The sequence below is a fragment of the Rhinolophus ferrumequinum genome, chromosome 21 (assembly GCF_004115265.2).
Source record: "Rhinolophus ferrumequinum isolate MPI-CBG mRhiFer1 chromosome 21, mRhiFer1_v1.p, whole genome shotgun sequence".
NCBI classification, from domain to species: domain Eukaryota; kingdom Metazoa; phylum Chordata; class Mammalia; order Chiroptera; family Rhinolophidae; genus Rhinolophus; species Rhinolophus ferrumequinum.
In genome coordinates this window covers 15446616-15465604 of record NC_046304.1, presented here as the reverse complement: position 1 = coordinate 15465604, position 18989 = coordinate 15446616, and the positions used below count along the sequence as shown (strand labels likewise).

The window sequence follows — 18989 nt, the reverse complement described above, 5'->3', positions numbered from 1 at the left end:
TCTGGAACACGCACAGTGCCAAATGCCGGTGAGGGTGAGGAGCAACAGGAATTCTCGTAAATTGTTGGTGGGAATGCAAAATGGTACAGCCACTTTGGAAGACAGCTTGGTGGTTTCTTACAAAACTAGACATACTCTTACCAATACGATCTGGCAGTTACACTTAGTATTTACACAAAGGAGTTGAAAACTTACATTCATACAAAAACCTACACATGAATATTTATAGCATCTTTATTCATAGTTGCCAAAACTTGGAAGTAGCCAAGGTGTCCTTCAGTAGGTGAATGGACAAATAAACTGTATATCTAGACAATAGAATATCATTCAGCGCTAAAAAGATATGAGCTATCAAGCTATGAAGAAACTTAGAGGAAACTTAAATGCATATCAATAAGTTAAAGAAACGCTACATAAAGTAAAGGCTACATACTCTATTATTCCAACAATATGACATTCTGGAAAAGGAAAAACTAAGGAGACAGTAAAATGATCAGGTTGGCACGGGATGTGTGTGTGTGTGTGTGTGTGTGTGTGTGTGTGTGTGATGAATAGATAGAGCACAGAGGATTTTTAGGTTAGTGAAAATACTCTGTATGATATTACAATGATGGATACATTTTTTTTTTAAACAACTCATGTCCACTTGTCCTTCCAGAATAGCCCTCTTCCTTCGGACTCTCCTCCAAACTCTCCATAAAGTACTCAAAGTTAAATTAAAATTTGATTGGGAAAAAAAAATTTGATTGGGTTCATCAGCTCAATTTATTAAATATGCATGTTTTTTCAGAATTCCCACTATATCTAAGGGCCTGTGGTAGGCCCTGCCCAGATTCTGAGGGTAGGTCTTAGAGTCTGGGAAAGGGAGCTCACTGAAGCTAGAGGTCCAGGCTGTACAAGTGGTTGAAAAGCAGCGCAGAGCGCTCTGGCAGTGTTCTTTTTACTGGCTGCATAGTATTCCATTGTAAGTTGGACCATAATTTCTTCACCCAGCCTCTTTAGGGTAATTTGAATATTTTGACATTACAAACATTGCTGCAGTGAACATCTTGGAACCTATTAAATGCACATGTGCAGAGATAATAGTTGGACATAGTTTTCAAAGTGAAATTGCAGAGTGAAAGCACATGCATATTATAAAAGACACTGCCAACCTGACCTCCAAAGAAATTGTACAATTTTATACAATCTGCAGTGATGTGTAAGTGCCACTTCCTCCACAACTTGGCTCACACTGAAAATTAACAAACTTTTAAATCTTGGCCAATCTCACCAGTGAAAAATGGTCTCTCATTGTTTTAATTTTCATTTCTTTACTTAAAGAAAAGTTGCATTTTTTCATGTTTATTGTTCATTTGTGTTTCTATTTTTATAAACTACTCATTAATTTCCTTTGCCCTTCACCTCCCCTTTTTGCTCGTTACATATTTTTTTCATATTGATTTTTAAAAGCTCTTTGTTTATCATGGGAATTAGTCTTTTTTATTTTTTAGTAAATTTTCTATTTTAGAACAGTTTTATTTTTATTTTTTATTTATTTATTTTTTTAAAGATTTTATTGGGGAAGGGGAACAGGACTTTATTGGGGAACAGTGTGTACTTCCAGGACTTTTTTCCAAGTCAAGTTGTTGTCCGAATTTCAATCTTAGTTGTGGAGGGCGCAGCTCAACTCTAGGTCCAGTTGCCATTGCTAGTTGCATGGGGCGCAGCCCAGCATCCCTTGCGGGACTCGAGGAATTGAACTGGCAACCTTGTGGTTGAGAGCCCACTGGCCCATGTGGGAATCAAACCAGCAGCCTTCGGAGTTAGGAACATGGAGCTCTGAGCCACCGGGCCGGCCCCTAGAACAGTTTTAGATTTACAGAAAAATTGAGAAGATACTACAGAGTTCCCATACACCCCACCCCCAGTTTATCCTATTATTATTATTTGACACGAGTATGCATATTTGACACATTAATGAACCAATATTGCTGTATTGCTATATTATTATTAACTAAAGTCCACAGGTTATTAAGATTTTCTTATTTTTTCCCCAGTGTCCTTTATTTTGTTGTTCTAGGGTCCTATCTGGATGCTGCGTTACATAGAGTTGTCGTGCCTCCTTAGGTTCTTCTTGGCTGTGACAGTTTCTTGGACTTTCCCTGTGTTTGATGACCTTGACAGTTTTGAGGAGCACTGGTCATATTTTGTAGAATGTCCCTCAATTGGGATTTGACTGAAGTTTTTCTCGTGATTAGACTGGGATTATGAGTTTTGGGGAGGAGGACCACGGGGACAGAGTGCCATTTTCTTTCTTTCTTTTTTTTTGTTATTTATTTATTTTCGATTACAGTTGACATTCAATATAATTTTATCTTATATTAGTTTCAGGAGTGGCATTTGCATCACAGCATATCAAGGGTACATACTATCAACATGATTTGTCACTGTTGATGTTGACCTTGGTGACTTGGCTGAGGTAGGGCTTGTCAGCCTTCTCCACTGTGGAGTTTCTATTCCCCCACCCCTTTTCCATAATGTACTCTTTGGAAGGAAGTTACTAAGTGTAGCCCACGTTCGAGTGGAGTGAAGTAGTGATCCACCTTCTCTAGGGCAGAATATTTACCTATACGGTTTGGAATTCTTCTGCAAGGAAGATTTGCCTCTTTCCCTCCTTTATTTATTTACTCAGTTATTTATTTATATCAGTACGTATGCATGGATATTTACTTATTTTTTATAACAGCTTTATTGAAATAGAATTCACGTACCCTACAACTCATCCATTTAAAGTGTAAAATTCAGTGGTTTTTAGTATATTCAGTGAATTGTACCACCGTCACCATAATCAATCATAGGACATTTTCCTCACCCTCAAAAGAAACCCCATAACCTTTAGCAGTCCTCCTCCTCCATTACCTCCCAGCCCCGGCTCCCCCCAGCCTTAAGCAACCACTAATCCACTTTCTGTCTCGATGGATTTGCCAATTCTGGACAATTCATATAAATGGGATTGTACAGTATGTGGTCTTTTGTGACTGGCTTCTTTCACGTAGCATAATGTTTGCAAGGTTCAGGTTTCAGTGCCTGCATGACCTACCCCAGTGTTCAACTGAAACAAATAGGTGTAACCCGTAAAATGCCAGACCCTGCTCTCTTGGGTAATGGGTTGCTTCCTCCTGGGGGTGTCACCCACCCCCACAATCTGGGGCCTGTTTGTATGAGCAGGTCCTACCCTCCCTCTCTTTCCTCATTCCCTTCAGTCAGTGCCCAGGTCCCTTGACTCCTACTTTCCCAGGGAGAAGCTGGTTTTTGCTAAAGCTTTAATGACTCATAGTGGTTTATAAGGCAGACCCTCTGCACTATTCAGTGTACTGGTCAATGGAATTTCAGAGACACGGCAGGGAGATATTTGGGGATGGGTAGTGTTCTGCTTTTCCTCATATTCAATGTGGTCTTATTCAGCAAATATACATCCTAAGTTAAACTGGATTCATCGGTGGAGATAATCTGTATCAGAGCTTCCCAAGGATGTAATGAGTCGACAATCACTGTTGCTGTCATGATTTTTATGGCAGACTGGCTTAGTCGACCAGAGGGCTGCGTGAGGATGTTGCAGGGTTTTCAGAGCCGATCAGACACAGTCTTGCACTCTAGCGGGGAGGCAGACAGGCACATAAATAACTCAAGTACAGGCGGGCAGAGAACAACATTGTGATCAAGGTTAAGCAAAGCATCCTGGGAAACTTGGAGCTGACTTGGATTCTGGCTGGGGGTTGGGGACCGATTCTTAGAAGCTGTGTGGTTTGAGCAGATGGGGAAGGGTGGGCAGGTTTGGGGTAGAGATGGAGGGAGGGCAGTTCAGGTCAGAGCACAGCCTGAACAAAGGCTTCAAGGTAAGAAAAGCCAGGGCATGTCTGAAGAAGGAAAGACTATCAGGGATGCAGGGGTCTGATGTGTGAATGTGGAGGAGGGTGACATGTAATGGTGGGAAAGCCTGGAAGGGAACAAAGTGGGGAAGGGTTGGATGTCTGAGGTGAGCAGTTCGGATGATATTTGATACGCAGTGGGAAGACACTAAGTTCTGGCGCAGTGGGGGAGCTGACAATGTCTGTGTTGGCAAGTGGGGGCTGGTATGGGGGAAGGAGAGGATGTGTGTGAGTGTGGAGTGGGCTGGTCAGGAAGAAACTGGATGCCATGGCTGAAGGATCGAAGGAGGCCAGCCTCTGCTGCTTCCTTGGACAAGTTCACGTCCCTCCCGAGCCTCTTCTTCCTCATCTCTCAAATGGGATCCACCAGTTCCAGAGGGTCTGATGTGAGGCTTAGAGCAGAGAATGCAGAGAGTGGATTTGTCTGTCATCAGGGAAGCATGTAAGGCCTGTGACTGGTGAAGGCCCGTGAGGATGGTGGGGAGGGAAGGTGATAATGATGACATGACAAGAGCTTCTCTAGCATTAGCTCATTTAATCCTCGCAACAACCCTTCAAAGTGGGTATTACTATTACTCCCATTTGACAGATGAGGAATCTGGGACTCCCCGTGGAAAATCACTCACCTACAGTTGGTAAGTGGAATCTGGGACAGGGCGCCTTCAAAGAGTGGGAGACAGTCCCCTCCACCTGCCTCTGCGAGAAGGGGATGGAGAGAAAGGGGAAGGTAGGGGTGGCTGGGTTTTGACTGGGGCAAGGAAGTGGAGATGGTGCTTGTGGCTGAGGTTGTTTGCACTCCCCTGTTGGCAGGGGTGAGTGATGGGTGAGGGGGGATTTGGGTGGGGATGGTTCCTGAGTCGCTTATTTTGCTCTCAGCCTAGGGACATGTGTATACCTGGTGGGGTTAGGGACAGCCCTGTTTGCGGTCTATCAGCTGGGAGTGGGGGGATACCACTATCAGGTGTTGGCTCTTTCTGGCCTTGTCAAGCCCTGTGCCTGCTCTGCGCCTCGTGTCCTCATGTAAAATAAAGCTGTGGGACTGATGAGTGACCCCTTGGGGTTTTTTTTTTTTTTTTTTAGTCCTAATGATCTAAGACTTCATGATCAGCAGAGTTCTCAAATTAAAAAATAAAAAAGATGTTTACTGTTTGAAAACATAGTATATTCACATGGTTCAAATTCAGAAAGCACTAAAGCAGTTACAATGCTACCCAGCCTCTCAGTTTCCCTCTTTGGAGGCCATTGGTTAATGGCCATTTGTTGATCCCCACACAGACACAAGAGCATGTCATTCGGACTGAGTCCTGAGGAGCCCAAAGGTGGGGAAAGGCATGGAAACTTGTCATCAGAATAGGAGGGGATCGGGCGGCCGGATGGCTCAGTTAGTTAGAGCATGAGCTCTGAACAACAGGGTTGTCGGTTTGATTCTCACATGGGCCAGTGAGCTGCGCCCTCCACAACTAGACTGAAGACAACAAGCTGCCGCTGAGCTTCCGGAGGGGCAGCTGGATGGCTCAGTTGGTTAGAGCGTGAGCTCTCAGCAACAAGTTGCTGGTTCAATTCCCACATGGGATGGTGGGCTGCACCCCTGCAACTAAAGATTGAAAATGGTGACTGGACTTGGAGCTGAGCTGTGCCCTCCACAACTAGATTGAGGGACAATGACTTGGAGGTGATGGGTCCTGGAGAAACACACTGTTCCCCAATATTCCCCAATAAAACTTAAAAAAAAGAAAAGAACAGGAGGGGATTAATTAGGGCAGGCTTCCTGGAGGAGCCAAGTTTTAAGCCAGGTTTTATAGGATGGGAGTCATCTTGGGGCAGGAAGCAGGTCACAGAGGAAGGTCATGTCCCAAAATGAAGTCAGGACCTTCCATCCCAAACCTGTCCTTGTCCAGCATAATAGCACTGCAGCCAGCTGCCTGCACAAACCAGGAACAACTGGCACAACTTTGCCACCTGTCTCCTCCCCTCACCCATGTCCAACCCATCACCCGGTCCAGCCAGCACTACAGCCTTAACGCACTCGAGAGTCCTCCCATTTCATTCCGCCTCCAGCACTAGCCCCCTTTACAAACCACCACTGTCCCACCTGGACCCCTGCGATAGCATCTCACCTGGGTGCTTTGCTAATTTCCACCCAGCAGCCAGATGATCTTCCCACAATGCCCACTGGATCATGTCGAGTAGAGTGAAGGGAGAAAGGTGGGGGCCAGATGCTCTGAATGGGAGGCCACGGGAGCAATGCAAGCCTGCTCTGCTCTCCAGCAACCTTGCCTTCTGGGAACTCCCCGCCCCCAGCAAATAGCCTGAGCCCCGTGGGGCAGTATCAGAACAGCTGCACAAGTGTTTTTCATAGAACTTTATGCAGTTTATAATTGCACGCGCGCGCACACACACACACACACACACACACACACCCCCGCACCATTTGGAATAGGTAAAACCTCTCCTGTATGAATACATTATTAAAAAGTCACTCTCCTATGCCCCATGTACCCACTTCCCCCTTTTCCCCACCTGGGTAACCGTTTTTATTAGCTTCTGTGTCTCCAGGATTTCTATATACAAAGATAAGTAAATATAAATTCATAGTTTATTCCTTGCCCCCCTTTTAACATAAATTACAACATACTGCTCTTTCTGCACTTGATTTTTTTCTCTTAAGAATGCATCTTGGAGATCTTTGTATGATAGCACACAGAGAACACTAATTGAAAACGTTTTTTTTTTTTATATGGCTGCACACTGTCTTGCTATACGGATGCACCATAATTTACCGTATTTTGCTGTGAATGATGCACACTTTATTGCCCAGCTTTGTGAGGAAAAAATAAAGATGCACATTATACATGGGTAGTACTAATTCCGTATCCATACAAATGTTTTTAATTCTTCTATTTATGCTTATGAGTTAAAAGTGTAACTCTAGAAATCAATAACGATATCCATATGCAAGATAATACCCTGGAATACGATAATTGATTTTGTTGATTTTACGACGAACTTGAAAAGACGAAGAGTTCTTGGCCTTCTATGATGCATAAATATCATAAATTTGTTACCGCTACGTAAAATTTCTTGTACCTTGTGTTTTGTAATTAATTATTTGTTACATAAAGTTTTTTTGTACCATAATATGTTAAAAAATAAATACTAAAATTCCTTTATAATACAAAAAAACAAGTACCTACATGTGAACAAATAAAAATTTGAATTAAAAAATTAAAGCGAAAGATTTTTTTCTCCTGAAAGTTTGGGCCCAAAACGTGGGTGCACTTTATACACGGCAAAATATGGTATTTAACCAGCTCCCTGCTGATGAGAACTTGAGTTGTTCTCGGTCTTTTGCTGTTATAAACAATGCTGCAGGTAACCTTGTCCACATGCTAGGGTCTGTAGATTAATTCTCCAAGAGGGGAATCGTTGGGCTGTAAGGGAAATGTAATTGTAACTTAGACAGATGTTGTCAGGCTGTCCTGGGGGGGTTGGACCAATCGGCACTCTCACTGGTAATGTATAAAGGGGGCCGTTGGTAATGATATATTTGTTTATATGTTTATCTGATGGTTTCTCTTCCACAAGATTGTGAACTCCAGGAGGGTAGCGATCAAGTCTCTTGTGCATCATTGTCGGCACTCAGTAAATGTTGGATTCATGAATGGATTCATGGTTCTACCAGGAGGGGCTGGCCGGAGTGGGAGAGACCCTTTTGTGTTCAGCTTGCCCAGCCCAGCTTCCCCCATCCTTACGTTGGGCTGATTGTCTATCTGGAGGGTGGCGGGGGTCCTGTGAGAGATCCCTGAGGTTCTGGAAGAACTAAGCCTGACATTTGACTCATGACCCCCTCTCCCGAGCAGCCCTTCTGTTGCTGTGATATCAAGAAGTCCAATGTCTTAGTACTGTAGGGGATCGGAGAATACACCCTGTGTGATGCTTAAATCCTCTGCTTACTTACCTCCAGTGACAGAAAACTCACTCCTCCCAAGTGACTCCTTTCAACTTCAGGCAACTAAATTTTAGAAAGGTTTTCCATCTACTGAGTTGAAACCTATTCCCTGTAGCTGCCTCCTGTTTGGGAATTTTAATTGTGGCCCTTTAGAAACAGCGTTTTCAGGAAGATGAGCAGGGGGCATATTTGGGGACAGGTACTCCTGCTCTCTCTTTTTCCAGCAAGCAGGGCTAACTCCCCAGAAGAGCTCCGCAGAGCCCTGCCTGCCCACCTCTTTACTCTTTCCTGTCCTGCCCTCAGGTACGTGCAGGAAGGGCGTTTCCGAATCGAGGAGAGAACGCTGACAGCCTTCCAGTGGCTCTACAGCCCTCAGCAACATCGCATCCTCAGTCGTGCTGACCTCGAGTCTCCCTCCAGGTAAAATAACCCACAGCCTTTGCACATTCTTTGCCCGGGGACTAGGCCCCCTCAGGTGGTACTTACACAGCCACGCTGGTCCATAAGCTTGCAGTGGGGAATCATTGCCCTCAGTGGTGGAAAGGCCTCCCAGGGTCCTGTAAAGAGTTTGTCCAGCCAAGAATGCACTGAGTGATCTGAGGTAGATCATGGCCTTTGCTTTCTCCTCTGTAAAATGGGTATGATCATATTTTCTCTGCTTTCTATCAGGAAGATCGTGAGTCTCCAGTGAAATGATGCCTACAGCAATTTCCAAAGCCTGGAGATCAGCAGGTTCCTCTGTAAGAGGGAGAGTGGCTGGGCAGCCCCTGCTTTGACCTGGGTAGAGACAGCCCTGCCTTCTTTGTCTCTCTCTTCCCTCATACCAGGGAATCCAGCTGGGACCCTGAGTCCGGGTGAGGGGCTGGGATATGAGGACTTTTCTTGGCGCAAATTCCTGCTCCCAGGCTCCTGCCCACTCTTTGTCCACATTGTGGACAAGTATGGCCAGTGTTAGCAGCGTCAACAGAAATATCCTGGGTGGCCCTCCTGCCAACCTCCCCCACCCCCACCTCTATCCTAGGCTTCTGCTAGACCTGATTCTGGACATTTCTTCCCACTTTCCCCACCAAAATCTCTTTGCACCAGCTTCTAAATGAGCAGGACCCTAAATGAAACCAAGAATGAACAGCTCTCTCCTCCCAGGAGTGGCTGAAGGAAAGAGGAATGGAAGTGATGTCATGGGGGGGGGACACATGGCCTGGCTAACAGGAGAACAGGGATGATGCTCTTACTGAAGTCCCCCAAAATGGCCCCAGGAATAAGGTTTAGAAGTGACGGGAGCCTTCACCCCCCCAGACATATGCCAGGAATCCTATTTAGCTAAGAGTAGTTCATCTGCTTTGTCGCATTGATGACTTCAGAAGGTACGGGAAACGATGAAGTGGATGGGTACTTTGGATTCAGTTCTGTCCAAAAAGGAAGAAATAATTAGAGGATGATGGGGAAGTGACAGGAACCCTGGGAAAGGTGACTCAGGCCACCTGGGAACTCCTAGCGTTCAGGGAATGGGTGGTCAGACAAGTTCCCTGGACTTCAAATAATGGATTTCAAAGTAATGTAGTGAAAAGACACAAAGGCCCCTAGAGCTTAAGGCAAGAGTATCGGGAAGGGTGCAAAAAGGAAATTCTGAGTGTACAGTAGTGAACGCATGCAGGGAAAAAGAAAGAGGCCACTGTGGCTGCCCTGGGAGCATACTAGCGACACTCGGACATGAAGGGTACACGGTGGGATTCAGTTTTAGGCCACATGCAAAGCCTAGTGCGAGCCAAATGCCTTCTGACATAAAGTAGCTTCTCCCTCATCTTCTTTCCTGACCTTCAAAGCTCTCACCTCTCCTGGCATTATCTTATTTGTCTGTGTGTTTATTGTCGGTGCCCCCTTCCCTGCCCCCAGGATGTAAGCTCTGTGAGGGCCGGGACTTTCTATCTCATTCTCCTCTGTATTCCAAGGTCGTAGCTCAGAGACGAGCTCATTCAACAGGCACTGGCTGGAACAGAAAGGAACACAACGCAGGCTCAGAACCTGTAGGAAGGTTGGTAGGGAGGCCCCCGCAGACTGAGGTGGGCCAGCCACACCTGCCCAAGATAAGAGCAAGGGAAGAAGAGGAGGGTGAGACCTCCTGCCCGGGCAAGTTGTCTGAGGCAATGGAGCTGCTCTGTTTTCTGAACCAAAGAACAAGGATTCTTTTCAGAATCTAGGAGCAGAGCCGAGTCTGTGAATGAGGGAAGCAATCATAAGACAGGATGGAGCCGTTTGCAATAACTTCAGCTTTCATACTTGGGAAGGTTACATCCCAGGATACTTGAAGAGGAGGCTGCCATAGCTCCGTGACTGCGCTAATTTCTGGGATAGAATGTTAATAGTTATTTTCTGAGGGTTCATTATGTGTTGCGTTTGCAGGAAAAATGGATTTAGTCTTAATAACCGTGCTATGACCGAGGTACTACTGTTCTCCCCATTTTTCAGATGACAACACCGAGGAGCAGAGGTTAAATAATAACAGCGAGTAAGTGGCAGCGCTCACCACCACTGTGCACATTGCTTCTCAGAGAAAAAGGCATGTGCCCAAAGGCGGGAGATGGGGAAGGTAATTTCTATCTTTACAAAGAGGAAATAAGTCCACAGACCGTAAATAAAGGAACTCAGCATCAGTCCTGGTCCTGCTAAGAGTCTGTTATTAAAGAAATGGTTTGGAGGCCCTTAGAAAAGGAAGAAGTGGGTGATCATCAGTAGCGAGTGAATGTCTGGAGAATCCACACTGCTGGGGGGAGCTTATTTGCTGTTCTGATTAGTTTTCCAGACTAGAAAGTAGGTTGAGGGTGTTGGAGCAGGAGTTGTGAGTTTGAGCAACAAATTGTTCTTTTCTTCCTGGCAAAGCCTTGCAGGTGACACAGAGGAGTGTGGGCAGGGAGATGGCACAGCTAGGGAGGTTGAGGAGTGGGCTGCCATTGGCTGAGTTTCTGAGTGGCTTGGTGAGAAAGGATGTGGATAGCATGCTGGGACATTGTTGATGGCAGGAACCTGGGCACCCTCCCAACAGGAGAGATGTCCGAACTGGGACCAATACTGCCCTGCAGGCTGGATTCCAGATCGAAATCTAGGAGGTACAATTTAACACGGATAAAGGCGAAGTCTGTTTTGGCCTCCAGTCCTGTGTGTTCCTGGGTAGCAGGGCAAGGGAATCAGAACTGTGTGAGATGTTCCTATTGACTAGAAGCTTGGGTACGGCCTTGTGTTTTAGGTTTTAAGAACATGCTTGTATCTCGAGTCTATAAGAGCTCAGGGCAATGTCCAGAGTGAGGGAGTGAAGGACACGCTGTTCTGAGTCTCAGATTCTAAGAGGAACGTTCCCTTGTCTGTTCATTTGTTTGGTGGATAGGGACTGAGGACTTTTCCTCTGCTAACACTGTGCAGATGTCACTTTTGAATGGCTGAGCAGGTTGCCTTTTGGGGTAATGGACCAGGCAGCTGAAGGGACTCAGACCGTGGGCGGACCACCCCTGCCTTCCTTTCTTCCTTCCACCCTGCTCTGAGCCAGGCCCTGAGGTTACAGTGACTTGTTTCAAAACAGACAAACGTCCTGCCTCCGTGGGACACATATTCTAGTGGGAGAGATAGACTATAGACACATAAACAAGAAAATTTCCCAAGATGATCAGAGTGCTGAAGAAACCAAAACAGGGCATTGAGATAAAGAGTGACCAGTGGGTATATGGGATTTTGGAAAAGGTGGAAGGCCTCTCTGAGAAGGTGACAGCTGAGCTGAGTTCTGAAGGGTGCAGGGGGCAGCTAGATGGAAAAGCTGCTGGTGAGGGATGTTGAATGGATGGGGGGAAGGGATTCAGGAGATGGGGTGGAACAGTATTCCTGCAGGGGGGACCGCAAGTAGGAGGCCCTAATCACGTTGTAGAAACAGAAAGCCATTGTGGCCAGAGCAGAGTGAGGCCATGGCCAGCACAGAGAAGCCAGGCCAACTTGCTGGCAATGACAGGAAGGGCTTTCTAGCACCGAGAGCTGTCTGAGGACAGGGTAGGCTGCCACCTTAGGGAGTGAGCTTCCCATCACTGAGGTGTGCAGTCATATTCAGAGGACATTCTCCCCGGAAGTTACTGAGAAAGAGACGCGGGCATCCCAAACGCTGCCTAGAAGACCCTTTATTCCTTCACCCCCTTCAAGTTCAGCATCCTTGGTTTGGCAGAAGCTGAGAAGATTTGTGTGGAGTGAATGAGTGAAAGCTCCAGGCTGTCAGGTCCAAGGCAGGGGCACTTTCATTGGTTGTGACAGTCCCTGAAGCCTCCCATTTGCAAGTCCAGACAGCACTGTTCCCCATTCTCAGTCCCAGGGCTGGAGAGAACCCCCGAGTGTCTTCAATAGACCAGGAACCCGTGGATCTTTCTGCACCTTGATTCCCCAGCGCCCCGGGGCCCCATCCTCCAGGAACTTCTGTGGGTAGGTGGGCTGTTCTCTCCTTTCTCCTCCGGGTCCCTTGGGCGCGCCTGCCCCGCCCCGCGCCTTTGTTCCCGAGGAGCCGCTTCGGGCAGTCCCCTGGCGGCGGCGACGCAGGAGTCCCAACAGCGGGCACGGCGCTCAGGACCCGCGGTATCCCCCTTCCCAGCCCCGGCGCCCTCCTCCACCCCTGCGCCGGCCCTTCCACCCCCTCTCCCGCGGCTTCGTGGTGGCAGCGCCTGGCGAGCCCGGTCGGCACAGCGCGGACCCCGGCCGGATCCGGGTGGGGCGCCGCGGGGGTCGGGAGAGCGAGGCGGGCACGGCCCGCAGCAGGCGGGTGGCGGCTGGAGGGTCCCCGCCTGCCGCCCGGCGCCGGCTTTCGGGAGGCGGGGGGCGCCCACCAGGTGTGCCGCAGCTGCGGGCGGGCGGAGGGCGCAGCTCGGTGCGTCCCGAGCCGCCGGCGGGTGTGCGCGTGTGCGCGCCGCGGTGACGGTGCACGCGCTGGGCGGGCGGCTCGGGCAGCCCGCCGCCGGGGAGGAGGGGGGAGGGGGAGGAGGGGGGAGGGGGAGGAGGGGGCCTGGGTCCGGATGGAGACAGCGGACGCCGCCGTTGCAGGCGCACAGGCGGGGACAGCCGCCGCGACTGACTGTTGACATTCCGTCCACGTCGAGGAGTGAATCTGGGCGCCGGCGTCACAGAAGGTCAGTGGGGCCAGGGCTGGGTGGGAATTCCACAGTCAGCCTGGATCGGGACGTGAGTCCCGGGTGTGACTGAACGTGGAATTGGGGTGTATGTTGTGAGTGGAAATGCGGGTGTTTGCAAAGAGAAATCCAGTCCTCATGGACGTGTGTGAGCTCCGTGCTGCGATTCCACAGAGCAATTCAGCGTGATGTGTTGTTTGGGAGGTGGGGTGGCTGTCCTCTGAAATCCATGCGAGTGGGGCGTTGCTCCTGAGTGAGGTGTTGCTCAGCCCCTGTCAGTCCCTGGCTAGAGAGGCTGACCGCGGCGGAGGTCAGAGGTGGGTGTTTACAGGTGGTGGTAGAAGGAAAAAGCCAGGAACCCCAGGAGAACCCTGTAGCGAGGCTGGCTTGGTTTGTTTTTTTTTTCTGAAAGGTCATAAACCCCACCCCGTCCTCGCTCCAACCTGTGTCTCTGACAGGGAGGGAAGCTAGGATGGTGTGGTGCGGGCTGAGATGCCTTCGTGGACCTTTGGGGCAGGGCCAATCTCCAGGCAGACATTCAATTCTGGGGGCCTGGGTAGGTGCCTGTGAGGGAGCCAGCCCTGAGTGGGGGTCCAGGGCAGGTGTGTGTTCAGAGGACCTCAGGACTGCGTAGACTCCACTTGGTTTTGCCACCACCACACGCACGCTGTGTGTGTCTGGATCTGGGAGCTGGTTGGGGGGACACCCTTCTTTTTCCTCGTCTGTTTTCTATTGCTCCCCCTTCACCCTTCTAACCAACTGAAGGGCATTTGCATGCAAGTGGGGTTTGGGCTCTGAATGCTGGGATCCGCCTCTGAGTGGACCCCATTAGAGCAGCCTCCACAGGGAATAAAAAGGTTGTGCTGGGCTGGGCGCCAGGGCTCTCTGGTTCTTTTCATGCTTTGTGACCCTGGGGCTGTCTCTGAAGCCCCACGGGCCTCAGTTTCCCATGGAGAGGGGAGAAGGTAGCTCCCTCCCCTATTCTTTCTGCTGCGGGGTGAGGAGTAAACAGAAAGCTCACACAGCTACTGGGGCCTGAGGTCCCCAGCAGTGGATTTCCCCAGGAAAGCCCCAGCATATCTTTGTAACTTGGGCAGGAGTCCAGGGGCGCTCTCCCCTGTCCTCCAAGCAGGTGTGTTGGGTTTCCTGAGTCCAGGGGTGGGGCAAAGTGGATGTCTGCTAGATAGGGCTGCTCAGTCTTCAAACAGCGACCTCAGGTCTCCCCTTCCTTCTGAGACATTGAGGACTGGGGGTGGAGTGGAGCTTGGGGCGGGGGTGGTCTGGGAAGGGGTGGGATGGGGACTGGAGCTGAAGAGCCACAGAAGTTTCTGGGCAGAGGCAGATGCTAAACTTGGAGAGGGCCAGGGCACATCGAGCTGGGATTGCCCCTCAGCCCAGGGTTGTTGAGGCAGTTTGGTGAGAGGTGGCTTCAGTTCCAGAGAAGATGACCCTAGTGCTTCAGGCGCCGTCACACTGTCTCCTTCCTCTTTCCCATGACCCTGATTGGATCAAGTGTGGCTGAGCCACAGTGGTTCAGAATGACTTAAACCTTGAGGGAAAGGGTCCCTGGCATGGACGGTGGTGGCACCGCATAGCATGGTGGTTAAGCATAACAGTTCCGTTGTCACTCACACCTGGGTTTGAATCCCACCTCCACCTCCCACTCAATGGGTCTGTACCTGTGTTCCCCCAAAGCAGAACCTGAATGGTCTACTTGGGAAGTGGTCTCGGAATAAGGGTGGGGGAGGGGTCTGAGGAGAGAAGGGGAAAGTGGCACAAGGATGCATTATTTTTAGCGTTACCACCACTCTGTCCTGAGCGGGTCTCCTGATGAGCCTATGGAATGCGTTTCAGAGCCGCCCTGTCGGAGACAAAAACAGGGGAGTGTTCATCCATCAGCTCTGCTCCCCTCTGGACAAGGATACCTCCATGGGCATGTGTGAGGCCCATGTGGGTTCCTGTGGGCATCCCTCACTGTAGCTTCAAAGAAGGCCTGGCATGGCCCTAAATGAAGCTTTGCCATGGGAACTAACAGGTCGTTGAGGAAGTGACTGGGGTAAGAAGTGGGGCGGGGAGAGTTTGAAGTGACACACTGAGGCGTCCAACATAGCACATGACCTTGGGCAAATTACCTAACTTCTCGGAGGCTCAGCTTCCTTATCTGGCGGTTGCGAGTGTTAAATAAGATATTTATTAAATTTTTGAACGCACTGATGGGTCCATAGCAAGGACTCCATGAATGGAGCATTTCTGTGTATTTGAGAAGACAGCACGTGTGGGTGGCTCAGACATTCATTTGTTCAAGTGGAGGAGGAGGCTGGGTAAGGTGACCTCTAAAGATACCCCTCCTGGTTGTACAATCTGGGGCTCCAGGGCCAGACACCAGTTCCTCCTGGAGCTGTGGCCCTGTCTCCCAGACCCCCTGAAAGGTTGTATTTTGTGAATTGGAGCCAGCAATACCCTGCCCCTGGGCCAGCTGCTCAGACGTGCCTCTTGCTGGGGTCTGTCCCCAGGAGGACATGGGAGCCTGGCAGTGGGGAGAGGGGACAAGCAGGCAGCTTGGAAGCAGGTGCTTGAAGGAGGAGTCGGGGGAAGGTGGCTGCTGGCGTTTGGAGCTGGCAGATGGTCATGGGCACTGGTCTGGTCAGTTACAGTCAGTAGGAAGGACAGGGTAGGAGAGTGGGGGAGGGCGAGAGAAAACGGAAGGCAGGGAGGGAGGGGAGAGGAGGTTGGCAGAGGGTGGACAAGAGAGATGAAAACCAGGGCAGTGGGGCGACTTGGACAGCCTTGATGCGTGGGATTAGGGGTGTTTGGGGTGGTGGGGGCAGGCTGGGCCTGTGGGAGAGTCATGGGGTGGCGTGAAGGAAGTGAAAGCGGTGGTTGAAGATTAGTTGGGGAGTCCTAGGGCATAAACCAGAGCAGGCTTCGTGTTTCAAGGTACAGCACTCACAGGCTTCCTCATTCTCCTTTTCCCTAATGTGTCTACCTGTCCCTCTTGGGCCATTGCCCCCTTTGGCAGGGGGCATTCTGTCTGCAGACACTCAGGTCCTGTTGTGAGTGATGACTGGAGAAGGCGCGGACGTGTCTGCCGAGGCCTGTTGCCATGGTACCATGGTGGCCCTTGTGTCCCTACCCTCTCCCATCTCTGAGCAACATGCCACCCCCTCAGGGAGAGGTCGCACAGTGGGGAAGGTGTCCAGCTGCCTCTTGCTCATGCATGGGCCGCACAGGCTGGCAATATAAAGGTCACTGCGTCCATCCCTCAGCCTACAGGCAAGGTCGCACCCAGCCTAGGCTGGGGCGATGCAGGAGCCACTCTCTTCATTTACGGTCATTTAAAGGCACCGAAATTTGGGACTCCTTTTGTTTTTAGTTAAGTTTAGTCAAAAAGACAAAAGACAGTAATGCCAGCCTATTCATCGTCTCCCCTTTTCAAGAGGGCATCTTTATGGAGCCAGATGGCACTCTTCTTGCCCACACCTCTTTCAATGCTTTGGTACTTCTCTAGGGGGAAGTTCTGCTTCATGTCTGAGCTCAGCCTCCCATGCTGCTCTTATTTTTTTTCTGTTTGCCACAACCCTTCAGGGCTTCCAGATAGTCATAAGGGGATTCCTCTCCACCTGCTTAAGATATGAAGCAGATGTAGGGGCTCCTGAAGCAGGTGGAACACCAAGGAAAAGACTGTGCCCTGGGGGACCTGGCCTGAGACGAGGCTGTGCTGAGCCCCTGCCCTGCCCACGCTCAGGCTCTGCACTTGCAGCTTGCTCTCAGGGCTGGCTGGTGTCCCAGCCCCTTCCCTAGCTCAGCTCCAGGGCTGTCAGCCTCCTTCCTGGATCATGCCGGGTGTGCTGGCTGGGCCCTGCCAGGTCTCGGTCAGCAGATGGCATCAGGCAAGGGCGCGGGGGACCTGCTGATGAGACGGACCGGTAGTGGGCAACAGCAGAGGGGAGTGACAGTGAGATGCGCCTGTAGGTGTGTGGACATCTGGGCACGTGTGTCCCTGGAGGGTGTGTTGCTGGGTCTCTGGGTCTGCACATCTGTGTGTGTCCCCTAAGCATGTGTGTGTGTGCACTGCTCTGGTTTGTTCCTGTTCCTTTCTGTGGGCATGTGTGTGGGCCACCCACCGAGCACTCTCCAGGGTCCTGAGGGTGTGCCTGTTGGGTGGCAGGTGATCCTTTCCCCCTGCAGGATTTCCTGGCCCCCTGCAATTCCTGAATCTTCTGCCCTCCCCAGGTTTGCCCTCTCTCCAGGCTTCCTGTCCCTGTTCCTCCCTCTGCCTTGAGGAAGCTGCTTCTCCTCCAGTGACTGTGTGGGTACCCACTGCTGTTGGGGCGGGGCCTGGGGAGGGACAACCAGTCCAACTTCCAGCCTTATCCTTGGAGCGTTTGGCTGAAGGTGACGGGTGGGTGAGCCCTGGGCTGAAGAGATGAGTCAGGGTTGGCTGCAGGGGTGGGTGGAAGCTGGGCTGTATGTCAGCATGCCTTAGGGAAGTGTGTACCCTCCACCCACTCATACCACTCTCAGAAGCTTGGGCACAGTACAGCAGTGGGAAGGCTCCCCCACCCCTGCTGTCCACGCTCTCTTCGCCCGTGGCTAGCATAGGTTCTGACGGGGAGCAGAGTGGTTTCTGCGGCTCTGGGCATCCCATTGGGGACTTAGGCCTCAGTATACGTCCTGTCATCACAATCATTTAAATTTATAGAAACTCTTCCTGTACCAGGCCCTGAACTGCACACTGTACATGTGTTAGCTCATTGGCTTCTCAGAACAATCCTATGAGGTAGATTCTGAAAGCAGCCTGATCTTCTGAGGAAGTGGAGGCTTAGAGAGGCCGAGTTACTTCTACAAGGTAAAACAGCTAGTAAGTAATGGAGCTGGGGTGTGAACCCAGGTCTATTCTTAATACGTGCTGCTGTTTCCTCCGCTCTGCACAAAGCTGGATCCATTTCACACTTGCAGTCTCCTCTTCAGAGAGGCTGTCCCAGCGCCTCCCCTTTAAACAGAGCTCCCCACCCGCTTGGTTTGGACATCACCTTAGGGTAAATACCTGTGTAAAGCTATTCCTCCTTTATCCTCTATCTCCTCACTCCCCCAACGCCCCCAATTGTCCCAGAAGAGAACCTGAAACACAGTAGGGATGCAATAAACATTCGATGAATGAATGAAGGCATGAATGAATACTTGAAGATATGTCTGACTCCAGGCCAAGCTCTAAACCCCTCCTCTACACTTTCCCCCCTCCCCCCACAGCAGGGATCACTGCAGAGTGGCAGGGAGCACACGCTCTGGAGCCAGCTCACTTGGTTCAAATTCTGGCTCTCCCATTGTTCTGGTATCTAATGCTGCATCCATAATAAACTACCCAAAGGCTTATGGCTTAAAACTATGGTGACATTTATTTTGCTCAGGAATCTGCAGTTTGGACAGGGCTTGGTGGGGATACTTGTCTCTGTTCTGCCATCGTCATCCAGGGTGACTCAAAGTCCAGGGGCTGGAATCCTCTGAAGGCTCAGTTGCTCGCATGTCTGGCATTTGATGCTGGCTGTTGGCTTGAGGGCTCAGTTCTCCACCACATGGGCCTCTCCCGTGAGCTCTTTGGGCTTCCTCATGGCCTGGTGGCTGGTTAAGGAGCAAGAATCCCAAGAAAAAACGAGGCCGAGTCTATTTCACCTTTTCTTACCTAGCGTTAGAAATGCTGCAGATCCACACAGATTCAAGGGGAGGGAATGTATGAGGCCGGATAATCAAGTTCGCGAACTTGTTGCAACGATGTTGCTAATCATTTTTGCTATCAGAGGGATTATCCATTATGAATTTGTACCAACGGGACAGTTAACTGCGTTTACTATTTGGAAGTGCTGAAAAGGCTGCGTGAAAAAGTTAGACGACCTGATCTTTGCCAATTCATGGCTCTTGCACCACGACAATGCACCCGCTTACACGGCACTGTCCGTGAGGGAGTTTTTAGCCAGTAAACAAATA

The 18989-nt window shown here is 50.0% G+C and overlaps 1 protein-coding gene across 8 annotated transcripts in view; it reads left to right on the top strand.

Annotated features, from left to right (window-relative positions):
- RAP1GAP2 (RAP1 GTPase activating protein 2) overlaps positions 1-18989 on the top strand; it is a 206452-nt gene that overhangs the window by 4183 nt on the left and 183280 nt on the right. For 4 of the 8 annotated variants that reach the window (XR_004421276.1, XM_033089948.1, XM_033089946.1 and 1 more), the window contains exon 2: positions 8164-8280. Coding sequence is in view for 3 of the 8 variants with exons in the window: in XM_033089948.1 (XP_032945839.1) it covers positions 8164-8280 (117 nt within the window). In the remaining 5 variants the exon portion in view is untranslated. Of the gene's footprint in view, positions 1-8163; positions 8281-12196; positions 12310-12426; positions 12460-12921; positions 13008-18989 lie in introns of those variants that run through there. The other 4 variants (XM_033089953.1, XM_033089959.1, XM_033089954.1 and 1 more) reach the window with 4 other exon arrangements.